At 46.4% G+C, this 15,928-nt stretch overlaps 1 protein-coding gene across 3 annotated transcripts in view; it reads right to left on the bottom strand.

The window, feature by feature from the left end:
- GRIP2 (glutamate receptor interacting protein 2) overlaps window positions 1-15,928 on the bottom strand; it is a 53,987-nt gene that overhangs the window by 19,979 nt on the left and 18,080 nt on the right. For 2 of the 3 annotated variants that reach the window (XM_016141858.2, XM_036219798.1), the window contains exons 2-11: window positions 9,224-9,304; window positions 8,847-8,982; window positions 7,819-7,964; window positions 7,032-7,118; window positions 6,323-6,398; window positions 4,940-5,085; window positions 3,882-4,029; window positions 3,597-3,766; window positions 2,482-2,607; window positions 2,021-2,158 (exon numbers count right to left, since the gene is read on the bottom strand). In XM_016141858.2, the coding sequence (XP_015997344.2) occupies window positions 2,021-2,158; window positions 2,482-2,607; window positions 3,597-3,766; window positions 3,882-4,029; window positions 4,940-5,085; window positions 6,323-6,398; window positions 7,032-7,118; window positions 7,819-7,964; window positions 8,847-8,982; window positions 9,224-9,304 (1,254 nt within the window). Of the gene's footprint in view, window positions 1-2,020; window positions 2,159-2,481; window positions 2,608-2,666; window positions 2,694-3,596; window positions 3,767-3,881; window positions 4,030-4,939; window positions 5,086-6,322; window positions 6,399-7,031; window positions 7,119-7,818; window positions 7,965-8,846; window positions 8,983-9,223; window positions 9,305-15,928 lie in introns of all 3 variants that reach the window. The other variant, XM_036219799.1, reaches the window with a different exon arrangement.

Below are 15,928 nucleotides of genomic sequence, written 5' to 3'. Positions count from 1 at the left end.
TCCTCACCCCAAGCGACCACTAATCTATTTCTTTCTCTATAGATTTGCCTATTCTGGTCATTTCATATAAATACAATCATATAGCATGTGCTCTTTTGTGTCTGGCTACTTTTGTTTAGCATAATGTTTTCAAGGTTCAGCTATATTGTAGCAAACATCAAAATTTCATTCCTTTTTAAGGCTGAATAATATCCCATTGTATGAATATACCACATTTGTTTATCCATTCATATGTTAATGGACATCTCGATTGTTTCCAACTTTTGGCTAAAATAAATATACTGCTATGAATATTCACATATAAGTTTTTAGGTGTACATGACATGCTTTCATATCTCTTGGGCAAAGACCTAGATGTAGAATTGTTTGGTTATATGATAACTTTATATATAACTATTTGATATATTATGTTACTTTATAATATTTTATATTCTGTATATAAAATATATTTGTATTATTAATGTGCATATCAGAAAGGGATTAAGAACTACAAATTGGAAGTTACGAAATAGTCATGGGATGTAAATTATGGCATGGGGGATCACTTCACTTTGTCAGTTATAGAAATGTCTAAACACTATGCCATACATCTGAAACCAATATAATATTGAATGCTAACCGTAATTGAAAAATAAAAAATTTAATATAGATATTTGATATCATTTATTAAATAAGATTTACTTTTATATTTTATTCTATAACTAATACGATACTATTATGTCTTTATACATTATTTTGTTATATTTCATATTACATATTACAATATGTAAAATATATTATGTTGTTGGGTATATTATATTATTATCTTTGTATATGTTTTCACTATTATAAACCTACTGATAACAATGATGCATGGTACATAAGTGTTCAAAATGTCGTTATCTAATTAATTAACTATTATAATCAATAATAACAATGATACTTTATTAGTCACTCATTTTAGGAAGGGGACAGGTAAGGGGTCCCAACAGCCTCCAGCATCCACATGCCCCTGCCAATGAACAGCATTTCCAAATCTCTCCATCTATACCACCCCAGCTTTGATGCCGATAAAGGTGATTGGTAAAGGTGTATTTTATTTCTCAGCTGACTCTGATATCTGTTTCCCTTTTCACCTTTGTTGCTTGGAAGCTCACAACCATATTTAGCTCCTTTCAGGTACCAGGTAACTTGTATTCCTCCTTTCCCTCACTTGGTTCAATTCCAAATGGCCCAGTTTGACCCCCTATCCTTCCTGGAGGCCTTTGCAATTCACATAGTAGGAGGCTGGTTACACTTTTTACATTAACAAAGGAAAGACTCTTCCCAGGAAAGATTTCAAAATTCTGGGCATTCTTGTGACTTTTGCTACTTCCACATGACTACTGCATTGTCATCCCTACTATTTGTCTTTATGTTTATTCACTCTTTAGAATATTGAAATACCTTCAATTCAAAAGGGAAATATATAAATATATATATATAGTAATCATAAAGAAAAAAGTCTATAATTAAAAGGTAAGTAAAAATTATATATATATACACACATACACATATACACACATGCATATATATAGTAAAAGTGAAAATTATTACATTCCAGATAGCTAGTCTCAGGCATGTGTGTCTTTGTCTTAGAGGAAATTTAAAAAATGTCAGAGAAGTGATACACAGTTAGACCACACATTTAAATGGATCAGGACTGAATGATAAAATAAAAAAACGAAATGGAGTTACTGTGAGACCTTCCTGCAAATCTGAAAAGGTATCCCGTCCTCAAGACACTTTGCCACCACCTGCTAGGAACTTTTCATGATAAAAATCAAGACTAAAGTGAACAAAGTAAGTAACTGGCGCTCCTCTGGTGTGTCCTCATGCAGTGTACAACATGTCCAAACATCCATGATAGCCTGGTGTACCACTTGTGTTTTTAACAAGCCATACACACATCTGGAGTTTTGCTCCCAAATATCCTTCTTAAGCAAATCTCTCTCTCAGGCATACAGGCAACCCAGAAGGAAGGGAAGAGACCATGGCTTACATGAGCTTTTGTGTTCCCTTCTTCGCTGCCTCCTCCGCCCCATTGTGGTCCGGGGGCTCATGGGCTGGGATCCACGGGGAAGGGTGCTGGGGTTGGTGTGGTTCATGGTTGGCGAGGAAAATGGAGTCGAGGATAAGGCTGGGGAGATGAGAGCACAGCCCCGTGAACCGTAGCAGGGCCCTCCACAGTGGGTGCCAGGAAGCCACCCAACCACAGGGGGTCGTGGGGATGCCTTCTCCCATTCCCCTCAACCACTCGCTCTGTGACCTCAGGCAAGCCACTGCCCTCTGGGCCTCAGGACTGCAGGGTTTTCACAGACCTGGTGAAACCCAGCTGCGGAGGACAGAGGCCCATCTCATCACTAATGTGCCAGGTGATGCTGGGCAGGTCCCCTAATTTCTCTGAGTCTTGGTTTTCTCCCCATGATACATGCATAAGCCACAGTGGGGTGGGCACGTTACATCGGCTCTGGTCCTGGCCAGCAGGTGTGGCCCAGGTGGGTGTCCTGCAGTGGCCCGGCCGGGGGCTATGGCAGGAGGGCATGCAGGGGTCCCAGCGATGAGGTTGCTCGCTCCTCTGCACCTTCACTGTGGCCAGCAGAAGAAGAGAGAGGTGCAGGCATCAGGGACTGAGGGAGTGAACTCACCACGCCCCCTGGAGGCTGCGCTCCCATCTGCAGATGAAGTGAGGAAAGCAGGACCAGAAGATCCTGAGTTTCCCCTGAGCCAAGTGAGGCAGTCAGGATTCTACTCATGTGTCCTAGGCATGCACGATGTGTAGGGCACTGTTCTCAGGGCTCAGCCACGCAGCAGAGATAGGGGAGGAAAAGCAGACCCAGCCAAGGCCCGTGGTGGGAGGTGGTGGAGCAGGGTTTGAACCAGGCTAGCAGATTCTGGAGCCTGAGAACTGACCCATCAGCTTTGAGGAGTGCAATTGGCAGATGGCATCTGCTTCAGGGGCTGTGCCCTGGGCAGCCTCGGCCAGGGGCTGAGCCCTCAGGGTGTGTGGTCATTTCTACCCCATGCTGGGCTCTCAGGGTCAACTTGTGTGTCAGGCAAGGCTCCCGTTGGGCCGGCCAAGGCTTGCTCAGACCTGCATCCTCCCCCTTCAACCTTTTGCATATCTCCCCAGACCCAGTGAATTCTTTGCACTTCTACTCCATCTAAGCACATGCTTCCTAGGGGACCCCAGAGATCCTGCCTCCCTCACCTGATCATCCAAACTGGCTGCCATGTAACACTTCCTTCCAGACTGCCCCAGGCCCTGTACTGATTCTTCCTTCTGCTGTGGGACTTTGAGGGATCCAGCATGGTACAATGCATCCTTGGATGGAGGAGTGAGGACCCAACTGTCTCAGTCCATTGATTCCGCTTCCCTGCACAGCACCCCCACCCTCACCCAGGGGCTTGGCCAACTCTAGAGCCAGCTGCCAGGCACTGGCACAAGTCATTTAGCCCCTCTGTGCCTCACTGTCATTACCTGTATAATGGGATGGTAGCCACTTTCTAGGATAATGGAGAGAATCAGAATGAGTTAATACATAAGACGTGTCCTGAGACCTTTTAAGGGGACCCACCTGCCTCTGAGGGCTTCAGCGGCTGCCGACTTTGAGGCACAGGCAGGATCTCCAGTCGCACTTTTTCCGATACACTGGCCAGCAGTTTGGTGGCCTCAAGCAATGAGCAGTATTCTGTGCTGGTGCCATCAATGGACAGGATGTGGTCTCCAGTATGCAGAGCTCCACTCCTGACCAAGTGGGAGAGTGAACAAGGGGAGGCTGGTCTGGTCGGACAGAGTTCTGGGCAGCCTGTCTCCCTGCCCATCTGCCCTTCACTGTGACAGAGCCCATCACGTCTCTCACCTGTCCACCACGCTGGCCGGCTTGATGCGCTCGATGGTAATGACTGGCTTGTTCCGGTGGGAGCCAGTGGTGAGTGAGATCCCCAGAGCAGACCCTGGCGTCTTGGTTATTTCCACCATCAAGGACCCTGAAGTACTGGCCACGATATCTGGCACATGGAAGGAAAGAAGAGTTTGAAATGCAAATACTGAGTACTTCATTCCTAGCCTCATTCTGCTATCTTGATGTAATTCTCACTGTCAGGGAGGGATCACTGAACCCATTATACAGACTAGAAAACTGAGGCGTGCAGAGGTAAAGGCCTTGTCCAAGCCCACACGGCCACTGTGCAGCAGAGGAAAGGCAGGGATTCATGTCTAAGGGGCTCTGACTATAGGACTTTGCTGCACAATAGTAGTTTGTTCACATTTACTGAGAGCCTGCTAATGCTGGCACTGAATTGCTGTGGCCCCTACAACCCTTCCCCATCTCAGAAAATGGAACCCCCACTGACCAACCCAAGTGGCTCAGAAACAAAACCTAGCTCATACTGCTCTATGCCCTAGCACCATGCTCAAATATCAGCAAATCAAGCCAACTTGACTTCCATCACGTTTCCTGAATCAGACCCCTTCTATGTTCCTCCTCTCATACCAGCTGGCCCAGCCAATGGCCTTTCTTTCACTCAATGGCTGCACATTAAAGGGCACCCACCCCAGCCTTTCCTATCCCACTCCTTGATTTTATTTTTTTACAGCACTTACTGCCATCGGATACCTTCCATATTCGATTTATTCTGTTTACTATTGCTAATTGATTTTTTCTGTTTACTGTTGTCTCTCCCCACCAGAATGTCAGCTCTATAAGAACAGAGATCTCATCTGTACCATCCTCAGCTGAATTCCCCAGTGAATCAAACAATGGCTGGTGCATAGTGTTTCTTGCCCAGAGAGACTCAGAGAGGCTAAGTGACTGGTCCAAGGTCACACAGTTTTTCTAGCGGATCTGTGCCCACTATTCCCTCCCCACACTCCTGGGCCTCTTTCTACCCAATCCTAGCCCTCAGGCTCCCAGCTCACCTGGAATGGCCACATCATACTCCACTTGGAAGAGCGCCTCGTGGCTACACTGCCGCAGAGTGGCCAGGGCAATGGCGTGGCTGGCACCATGCAACGGGATCCCATCGACGCTGAGCAGCCTATCACCCACCTTCAAGGAGCCCTCCCTGCAGGGAAGGGCCTGGTCAGCCAGCCTGGCCCGGCGCGAGCACTGGGCACAGCCCTGCTGAGATAGCGCTGGGAAAGGCGGGGACACAGAAGACAGAGGAGGAGCAGGGAGTGGGTGAAGGAGAAAGGGACGGAACAGATGAGTGAAGGAAAGCATGAACAAGTGAAAGAATGAATGACTATGGTGTACAGCTGAGCACATGAAGCAGGCAAGTAAAGATGGGAGTCGGGTCAGCTCTGACGTCTCCTGCCCCATTTGGTGCTTATGAAATTCACAGTCCCAGATCAACCCTAGAATATTTGAGCTGGAGATGGCTCTCGAGGTCACCACCTCCCTCCTGCCCCAGGGATAGAAGAAAACACCCTTGTTCGGAGAGGACGGCAGCCCCGCCTGGGCCACACAGCATCAGCAGTGGAGCAGTCTGGATCCTTCACGCTGCCCATCATAGAAATTCCTTCTCACTGTCCCCACCCTAGTTTCTTAGCAGTGATTCTGGCCTGGTGACAAATGTGCCTGGGAACCAATTCACCAGGGACCCCAGGGTAGGGCCCGAGCTTGGGTTCACCTCAGTTTGGGTCAAATCCTCGCCCTGGAATGCCTGCCCTAACAGGTGGCCAAAGCTATTCTGGGAGGTTCTATGAATAGCTTGTCCCAGGGCCCTGTCCCAGGACGGATTTAGATTTCTGACAAGGCTGTTTCAGACTTCTCTTAAAATGGTCAGGAATCTCCCACTGCGCGAGAAGGGGGGTTGGTGGTCAGAGCTGGGAACTGGACATGTTGCTCCCCCTCACTCTCTCCTCCTGGCACATCTGGGCCAGCCCAGGCAGGGCCCGAGTGGGCAGCACAGCTGGGACAGACAGGGAAGGCTGAATTACAGAGGGCCATAGCTACTCCAGTCGGTGTGCCCAAATCTCTCGCAGCAGCTCTTAGAGGCTGCAGCATTGGACCCATTCCACAGAAGGGGAAAGCAAAGGCTAGGGAAGGGAAGAGCAACACGACACCAAGGCTTGCTCTCCCCCCGCCCCTCTGGAGGGTGTTGGAATGAAAGAACTTGGGGTCTTTCTCGTTGGGCTTTAGTTCTGCCTCCACCAATAACTCCAGTGGTGTTCCCTCACTGGACCTCAATTTGCTCATCTGGAGAATATAGGCGATGGCCCCACTCTGCCTTCTTCACAAGGAGTTGGGGTGCTTCAGTGCCGTGCGAGCCCATAATGTTTCCTCTGGCTCAGGCTCACCTGTCGGCAGGGCCCCCAGGCCGCACGTAGGTCAGGACAAGTGGGCGGCACTTATGGCCATCTTCATGGGCACCTCCTGGACAGAGTTCAACAAGAGGCAGAAAATCATCTACTCACTCTTTCCCTGATGCCCTGAGGCCCTGACCCAGCACCTAAGCAGGCTCCCTTAATTAAATCTATTTGAGGACTTTGTCCTTGCTTGTCACAGGCCCTCATACGAGATACTAACTGTAAATTCACCCCTCCCTACCCAGAGCTGGGGCAAAAAGTTGGGAAAATGACTAAAGTCCACTCCCTGTTAAATGGTTTGCTCCCTTTCCTTGATCTCATTCTACTTCTTTTTTTGCCCTGGTTGTTAGTTCTAAACTTCGTTCTCCATTTCAGTAGCAGCTTTCGCCATCATTTTCTGGCACAACTTTTACCTCTCACTCCCCTCAATCATGCACACTTCATGGCTTGGCAATTTTCCATTTTTAACACTTGACTTAATAGTCCTGGGTTCTTTAAAGTCAGAAGAAATATGCATGTGTATGTGTGTATATATGTACACACACCCACATATATAGCATATATATATATGCTATATAAGATTCATATATAGATTTATATACATATGTAAAATGCATTTATTAAAGCAAAACAGAACACACACACCATTAGAATTAGCCACCTTCCCCGCCCCTGAACCAAGGGCAACACTTATACTGACCTCTGAGGACAAAGCCAAAGCTATTGCCCTCCTTGTAGAGGGAGACATCCACTGTCTTTGAAATGGTCCCTGGGTTGTTCTCAGGGGCTAGAGAGAAATGAAGGACTCCTTTGAGTCTCTCAGTCACATCGCTCAGCCGGCAGACATCCCCAAAGCTCATTTCAAGAGAGTTGGGTAACAAGTCACAGAGATTATAGGGACAGTAAACTCTTTCCCACTTCACAGGTAGGACAAATGAGGCTTAGAGGGACCCTTTCCCCTGATATGCACTTAATCCACCACTTAGAGAGAGGAAAGGGCCTGCCCAAGGTCACACAGAAACGATGATGGAACTCAGGCTTGAACCCATAGCTGGCAAGCTCAGGTCAGGGTTGAATTCTAGACAATTACCCAATTTCAAGACTTTGAACAACTTTAAAAATTCACAGCTAGGCTAAACCCTAGGCCACCGTACTCAGTGCAGGATGGTAGGGTAGGGACAGTGGTAGGGCAGGGAGCAATTTATTCAGCCGGTGTTCCCCAGACTTTCCCCCTTAAAGAAAAAACATCTGGAAACTAAATATGCAAAATGATAATGGGTTATAAACAGGGCCCTGCCACCTCCTGGTGACAGCATACTGTAGTCGTAGACAAAGGCCCTAGGGGAGACGTGGATGTTTGTTGCCAGTCTCCAGATCCCACCTCCCTCATCTGGCATGATCCCCACCACCCACGCCCTGGTGGGGAGGGAGCTGTGTACACCCACAGCCAAGGTAGTGGATAAAGTTCCTTGTCCAAGGGCACCCACCGGGCGGGGGCAGCTCATACTCCACCTCCAGCACCACACGTTCGCCCACATTCTTGAGCAGGGTGATGATCTCATCATGGCGAAGTCTGGTCAAGTGGATACCATTCACTGACCGAATATAGTCACCCACATTCAGCAGGTCACTCCTGGGAACGAGGAGGCCAGAGCACACACGTGGTGACAGGAGCCAGCATTCATGTCCACCACCCTGACCCCCCATTTCCATTCCTCGCCTTGAATCCTTATGATCTCTGGATTCTCATTTTACAGATGGGGAATTTAAGCTCAGAGGTCATACCATGTCCAGGGTCGCGCGGTGAGTAAGTAGGAGAGTGCGGGTTTTAACCCAGACCTGTCTAACACCCAGGCCTGGCATTCCCCATTGACGCTGGTCTGCCTGCTTTTCCTCCAGCTGAGGTGTCACCCTCATAACTCTAACCAGCCCCAAAGGAGCTTGCAGAGTGGCCAGGTCTTTGCCTCTGTGGATTTTCACTGCTAATCTTTTGTTCTGTTCAGCTGGACATTTAGCAGTGCCGGACCCATGCAGGCCCAGAGAGGCTAACTCCCAGGTTTCATGGAACTTGTGGTCCAAGGGAGCCACAGAGGTAAGACGATAGGTGAATCCAGAGCAACATGTGCAGAAATGGTGTGCAGGTCTGTGTGAGCAGAGCAGCTGCTCCAGCCTGGGGTTGGCGGGCTTCCCAGAAGCAGTATGGAGGGATGGATAGGAGTCTGCCAGGAGGATGTCATGGGGAATGGGACTTCCAGGCAGAGGAAACTGCATAGGCAAAGGCCCGGAGGGCCTGGCAAGATGAGAGCACTGTGGCCAAGTTAGGCCCAGGTTTCAAGGGACAGAGAAGAAGCCAGGGCCTAGAATGATAGCCCCCACTGGCGGCCTTCCTTCTGTATACACCAAGCTATCAGGTGCTCCTGGAAACAGCTGCCTGGTTGCTTCGCCTAAAGCCTGAGTACATTTTCTACCGGCCCCTGGCCCCGTTCCTGCCGCCCCCACCAAGCCCACTTCTCACCTGGCCGCAAGCCCCCCAGGCCTCAGATTGGAGACTCTGGGCTTCCCATCTTTGTCAGTGCCACCTGAGATGGTAAGGCCCAGCGTGCTGCCTTCTTTCTTGATCAGCTCCACCACGGTGACCCCTCGGAACTCCTCTGCCAACAGATTGGGGATGAGGGGGCACATTGGGGCAATTCTGGGCCCTCAGCTCCAAGACAAGTGAGGCTAACACTTGGTAATCAGGGCACTTTGGTTGCATTATACAGAGGAGAATCAGAGAGGTTAAGCGGTTGGCCTAAAGTCACAGAGCAAGTTAGCAGAAGAGCTGTCTGAACCCCACCCAGAGCTCTCTGTGCCCCCAGGATAGAGAAAAAGGAAGGAGAGGGGGTTCGTTACCCGGAATGCTCTGTCTGCGGCATGCCAGGGCCACGTCGGCTCCTCCTGCATCCTTGCCTCCTTTGGAGTAAGGTCCATCGTCTGCGGGCAAGAGAGGAAGAGAAAAGTCTCCGAGTGTCATTTCCATCTCCATTCAGGCGAACCCCTTCTGCTTTGGGAAACTTCCGCTTCATGGAGGTGGCATGTAAGAGGGATTCCTTCCTGCTATCATCTTCGCCTGAGTCTGCTGGAGGATCTTTGTGGCTTCTCCCAAGGGAGACTCCGTCTCTGCTCTTGGGCTGAATACTCACTAAATCCTGGAAACCTCATAGGCGTTCTGTGTTTGACCATCTCCATAGCCCCACGGGTGATAGTATTATCATGAATGACATTATTCCACTGTACAAATAAGGAAGTTGAGGCCCAGAGAGGGACAACTCATGTCCACGGGCACAGAGCTGAGAAGTCAGGCAATTTGGATTAGAACCTGCACTGACTAACCCCACCACCAGGGGCTGTGCTTGCACACCTGCTTGGACAGGGAACTCTTCTCACTTGCACAAGTCAGAGCACATGTGAGACAGTACTGACCATGAGCAAGCTCCATCTTGAGTGGACGTGAGTAACGCTTCTTCATGAGAACTGTACTTTATAGTGTACTAGCCATATCCTAGGCAGCCCAAGGTAAGCCTGTCGCCTTTAGCTTTAATTCTAGAAAAGGGTCTCCCATTATTTCTTCAAGTATTGTTTCCTTCATGTCTTTTAAAGTGATTAATAGATGTACTTTGGGATTTTCCACTTTATCCCCCATGACCAATCACATTTCCTATTCTTTATTTCTCTAGGATGTGTCTAATCTCCAATGAAATCTATCATTTTGGTTTTTTAACGTATTATGAAATTTTTGCATACATTTCAAATATCAAGAAAGTACTAGAATCATATAAGGCAGAGGTTCTCAAATTCGGTCTCCAGACTAACAGTACTTGCATCACCTGGGAACTTGTTAGAAATGTAAACTCTTGGGCTCCACCCAGGACTGACTAAGTCAAAAACTTTGGGGGCAAAGTTTAACAATCTGTATGTGTGCATGTTAGTATATTAATCTCATATTTTTCTCCTCTTTTAAAAATTTATATACATTAAAATCAATTCTTTCTGGTGTGTATTTCTTTGTTTGGGGAAATGTGTAACTGCCACTGTGATCAAGTTTTAGAATATTTCCATTGCCCCCCCCCAAATTCTCCCTTGCTCCCCTATCTAATCCCTCCCCCACTCTCAGCCCTGATAAGCCCTGATCTGTTTTCTCTCCATATCACCCACCAATCACATTTCCTATTCTTTATTTCTCTTTATTTTGCCTTCCCTAGGATGTCATATAAATGCATTCATGTGATATGTCGTCTTTGGAGTCTAGCTTCTTTCATTTAGCATAATCTTTTGATACTCATGCATGTTGTTAAGTGCATCAACAGTCTGTTTCTTTTCATCATCAAATGATGTCCTATTGCGTGGATATACCAGTTTGTTTAGCCGTTCACCCATTGAAAGACATTTCCATTGTTTCCAGTTTGGGGTGATTTTAAATGAAGCCATAATAAATGTTTGCATACAGGCTTTGTTTGGATGTGTTTCCATTCCACTTGGGTTAATACCCAGGAATGAGACTTTGGGTCACATGGTAAGGATGAGGTTAATTTTGTAAGAAACTGCCAAACTCTGTTTCGAAGTGGCTGCTCTATTTTGCATGCCCACCAGTGATGTGAGAGGGTTCCAGTAGCTTCACATTCTCGCTAGCACTTGGCAATGTCAGCTAGGATTTTATTTTTTTAATTTTAGTCATTCTGATAGATGGGTAGAGGTATCTTAATGTGGTTTTAATTCACACTTGCTGAATGACAAATGATGTTGAACACGTTTCTTTATTTGCCATTCATATATATATTCTTTGGTGAAGTGTCTGTCCAAATCTTTTGCCCATTTTAAATTTTATTAAATGTTATTAAATTTTTATATATTCTGGATACAAATCCTTTGTCAGATGTAATAATTTTTGTTTTGAAAAGCCCACTAGGTGATTCTGTGTCACACTGAGGTTTGAGAGCCACCGGTAATAATGAATTGTATTTACCCAACACCTAGTTTTAACAATTATTAACACTCTGTAGTGTTTACTACATTTACCTTTATCTTTGCTGAAATATTTTAAACAAACCCTAGACATAATGAAATTACACCTCTAAATATTCCAGTATGCACTGAAAAATAAGAACATATTTCTTACTTAGCAAAAATAGTATCACACCTTACAAAATTAAAATAATTCCTTATTTATTAATTTAATAGTCACTCTATATTCAAATTTTCCCAATTACAATGAGTTTTTAATTTTAAGAAGTACATTTTGGGGGTTTTGAAAGCTCCGTTTTGTTCTTTTGCTTATCTCCTTGTTCTTTCTTTTTCTATTATTCCTTATGTGTCTCTAATAATTTTAAATCTTTTCGACATTCATCTTAGTCTATTTATTATTTTCTCAAACTCTTGAGAGGTATTTCTGCTGTCTGGGTTGTGTGATGATGCTCCCTCATGGTGGATTGCTTCTTGTGTATTTGGTAATTGTTGGATTGTGAGCTCATCTTTGTGGGGTTTTATCTGTGGGAATCTTATTCAGCCTGGTTGAGGGTAGGTCCCTCCAATGCCTAAGAGAGAATATGTAATTTCTTCCGCTGGGTGCCTGCCAAGGCATCATTATCCTGACACCAATGTTTACATTAAGCTCTGTGCACCAAGATTCTAGAACCATAGGGATAGTGTAAATTATAACCTTCAACAGAAATAAGGGGCACACTTTGGAACATGATTCTCAAAGGAAACCTAGCTGAGAGAGAGAAGCTTTTGTTTTATCTTCCTGGTAGATGGGTAGATATTTTCCAAGTTCCCTATTTCACTGAGGGTACATCTTTTTAAAAGCCTTGGCTTTATGCTGGGGTGTCAGTTCTAACCAGGGCAGGCAGCAGGTAGCCTCTCCCGTATCTCTAAGCTACTGAAACCCAGGACCTTGGTTACTAGACCAGCAAACACTCCCACTCTTGCCGCCACCCCGATAGGGAAGCCTTAGCATCGGTGTACCCTCGCCCTGCTGGTTTTCATTTCCTTTTCATTTTTTGATTGCAAATGCATTGGATTTGTAGATCAGTTTGTGGAAAATGAACATCTTTACCACCTTGAGTCTTCCGATCAATAAACATAGTACATTCCTCCATTTATTTTTGTCTTATTTAATTTTTCCCAAGAATATTGTGCACTTTCATGGGTAAAGGTCTTGCACCTTTCTCATTAAATGCATTCCGAGATATCTGCAGTGTTTTAATGCTATCATAAATGCAATTGTTTTTTTCAAATTTCATTTTCTAATTATTTATTGCTAATATGTAATAATACAATTGATTTCATATTCTGACCTTTAAAATGAATGCACAAATTAATTCTAACAGTTTATCTGTAGATACTTTTGGATTTTCTGTCACCTGTAAATAATGACAGCTTTATTTTTTACCTTCTAAACTTTATACTCTTTATTTCTTTTACTCGCCTTATAGCACTGGCCAGACCTCCAGTACAAAGCTGACCGAAGTGGTTATACAGACCATCAGCATCTCCTCTCTACCTCTTCCTCTACACTTCCCGCACATCTCAAAGCAGATCGAAGCTAGGAGTTCCAGGCTACTTGCTCTGTGATAATGCCAGAGCCCAGCATCCCCTTGTTTTACACATTTGTGTGTGTTCTGGATTCTCTATGTTCTGACAGGAGAGGGGAAGGACTCACATGCTGTGCACCAGCCATGCCCTGTGCACACTACCCACACTATCTCCTATCTCCTTCACTTGTCACAGTGACCCTGGGAGGAAGTAGATGCTACCATCATGCCCACTCGACAGATGAGGAAACTGAGGCTCAAAGCAGCAAAGTCTTGGCCAAGACAGCCTCTGCGAAGAGCCAGAACTAGACCACGGGCCCCTTTGCCCACACCACCTCGTGTTCCAGGCTCCCTTGACCAGCTTAATTTTTCAGATCCCTTCCCCAATTCCTTTCTCAGCACTGAACTGAGATGGGCAAGGACAACTGACAAACCATCAAGCTGGAGGGTTCTTCCGTGCCGCCTCAGAAGGGTGCCCCTCCCAGGAACCAGGTATACACCATGGGCTTCTGCTGCTTCCTCAGGCCTCACCTGAGCCTGCACATCCCCTGCCCTCCCTGCCTGCCCTTGAAGAATAGTCTTCCTGCTGTTCCCACCCCTGTGGCTCCAGCTTGGCCTAGTATTAAGATCTTGGGCTCAGGGCTCAGCCAGGCTTGAGAGCAGATCCTAGCTCAGCCATTCATCAGCTATGGGAAGGCCACTCCTCTCCCGCCCTCCACCTTCCAGCCTCTAGGTCATAGCAAGACCTAACTCACGGGACCCATCTGCCCTCCTTATTGTTCAGAGGAGGTGTGAGAAAGAATGGCTGAGAGGAATCCACCCTGGCAGAGGGTTGAAGCCACTTATTCCATCCTAGCCAGGTCCTTTGGTGAGCGGGAGCATCAAATGAGGTTTTGGCAAGGGATAGGATCAATCTAGCTCAAGATCAGGACCCAGCCTGGGCCAGGGTAGGGGCTCAGTCAGAACCAGGAACAGGGTTCAGTCTATGGCATATTCTCAGGCTTAGCACTATTGAAATTTTTGCTGGATAATTCCATGTGGTGGGGGGCTTTCTTCTGCATTATAGGCTACTTAGCAATATTCCTGCTCTCTAACCACCAGACACCAGTAGCACCCCACCCCAGTCATGACACCCCGAAATGACTCAAAATATTGCCAAATGCCTCCTAGGGGAGCAATATTGCCCTCCATTGAGAATTACTGCTCTAAAGTCAAGGTTGGGGCTTAGGCTGAGTCAGGGCAGGGCTTCGCCTAGGTCTAAGGAAGCTTAAGCACCTCATCACCTGCAGCTCTAACCACTTGGAAACCATCCCCACTCCCCCATCACTCCACTCTATTAGACCAGGGCTAGGTTCCCTTTGCCTGCCAGAAGGTGATAAATAAATCCAAAAGCACTTAAACCCAGAATCATTTCTAGGGCCCCCGGAGTTGGGCCCCTAGCAGCTCTGCTCATCCCTTTTCCCCAGGCTCCTATTCACATCAGCCACCAACAATTTAGGCAACACCTCATTAAGTATAACACTTCCATTATGGTTCTCTAATTCACACTTCGTTTAGAATCAACAAGATGTTCTTAAGCTAATAAAATTAAAAAGACTGGGTTCTATCAACTGTGTGACAGCGAACTTGTCAGGTATTTAATGTGGGCAATTCTGGAATTAAAATCTGTCTTATACTGTGAAAATTAGATTCTGTCACTGAACAGTCCTTCTCTCTTGGGCTGCCCTAAGAAGGCCAGAGATAAGTTTGCTGGTTCCAGGTTTATGAGTCTGAGGATGAGAGAGGGGGTGATTATCTCTTAAGGAAAGGAGGAGGAGGCTGAGGATCAGTTGGCCCTATTCAGAGCTGTAGGATCCCAAAGAGTGGAGTGTAACAACAGTGGGTTCAAGGTGGAGTTTTGAGCCCTGATCTTAAAAACAAAATATTGGAAAAATAGGATCTCCAAATGCAGGATTCTGAAGCAAAGGACGTAGGATGTTGGCTGCCGAAAGCGAGGACCCATTTCCTGGGCTGTCTCTGTGGAATCCTCCAAGTTTGTCCTCCCTAACCCCTCCCCATCCCAATATTTAGATCTTGCTCTGGAGAACTACTCAGTGCTGAATTGGGCTTCAGTGACACCTTTGGGATAGCTGAGATGCATGGGTGTGCTTTTCTTAGCACTGAGTGGTCTCAACCTTCTATAATTTTTTTGCTGGCTTTGGACTCAGGCTTTGGGCCATCTCTTTTCCTAGCTGTCAGGTGGGCCTGACTGTCTGCTGCAAAGCAGGATTCATACAACTGTGCAAACCAAGAGTCAATGGGCAATAAGTGAGGACTTGAGAGACTCGTTTCTAGGGAAGGCTTGTGCATTTTAGGGTGTGACCTTGAAGACTTTTCTTGGAAGTCATCTAGGCCGCTCTGAATAGGTGACTTGCAGGATACAAAACTTCTGGATATCTAAGACCCACTGCTATATTCAGAAAGTCATCCATAAGGAAAGCTTCAATGTTCGCTGATGCCTGTTCAGAGGGGACACAGCATCCCACTGTCAAGAGCATCCTTGGGTGTGTGTGTTTGTGGGAAACTGAGGCAGCATTTAAATCAAGAACCAAAGCGGGGCTAGAATTACCATTGGCTATGTGACTTAAGTCTATTTCTCTACCTGTAAAATAGGAGTTTATCCCTCTGTTGCTGACTTCAGCCAGCCCAGGTTTGAGAATCTGAGGGACTTATTTTATTTATAGAGAGCCCCATGGCAGTTCAGGCCTCAATCTCCCTCCCTCAGAGAAAATGCTCACTCTCTCCCAAGCTCTCCCTCTTTTTTGTTCTGGGACCTGGTAATTATATGCTTAGAGATGAAGGCTTTTCAAAAACATCTTTCCCACCAATTTTCAGCTGGAAACATGCATAAAAAACAGAGATATTTTTATCCGCATGTTTCTTTTTTCCTGTCTCCTCCTCCCAGCAATGGGCAATTATGAGCTTTTGCCTTCAGTCAATCCATCCTGTAAGGACTCGCTTCAGAGGGAAATTCATTTCCGCAGTGATG

This window comes from Rousettus aegyptiacus, unplaced genomic scaffold, assembly GCF_014176215.1.
Source record: "Rousettus aegyptiacus isolate mRouAeg1 unplaced genomic scaffold, mRouAeg1.p scaffold_m13_p_4, whole genome shotgun sequence".
Lineage (NCBI taxonomy): Eukaryota > Metazoa > Chordata > Mammalia > Chiroptera > Pteropodidae > Rousettus > Rousettus aegyptiacus.
Note: the sequence above shows the minus strand (reverse complement) of the source record. Positions and strands in the feature narration are given on the sequence as shown.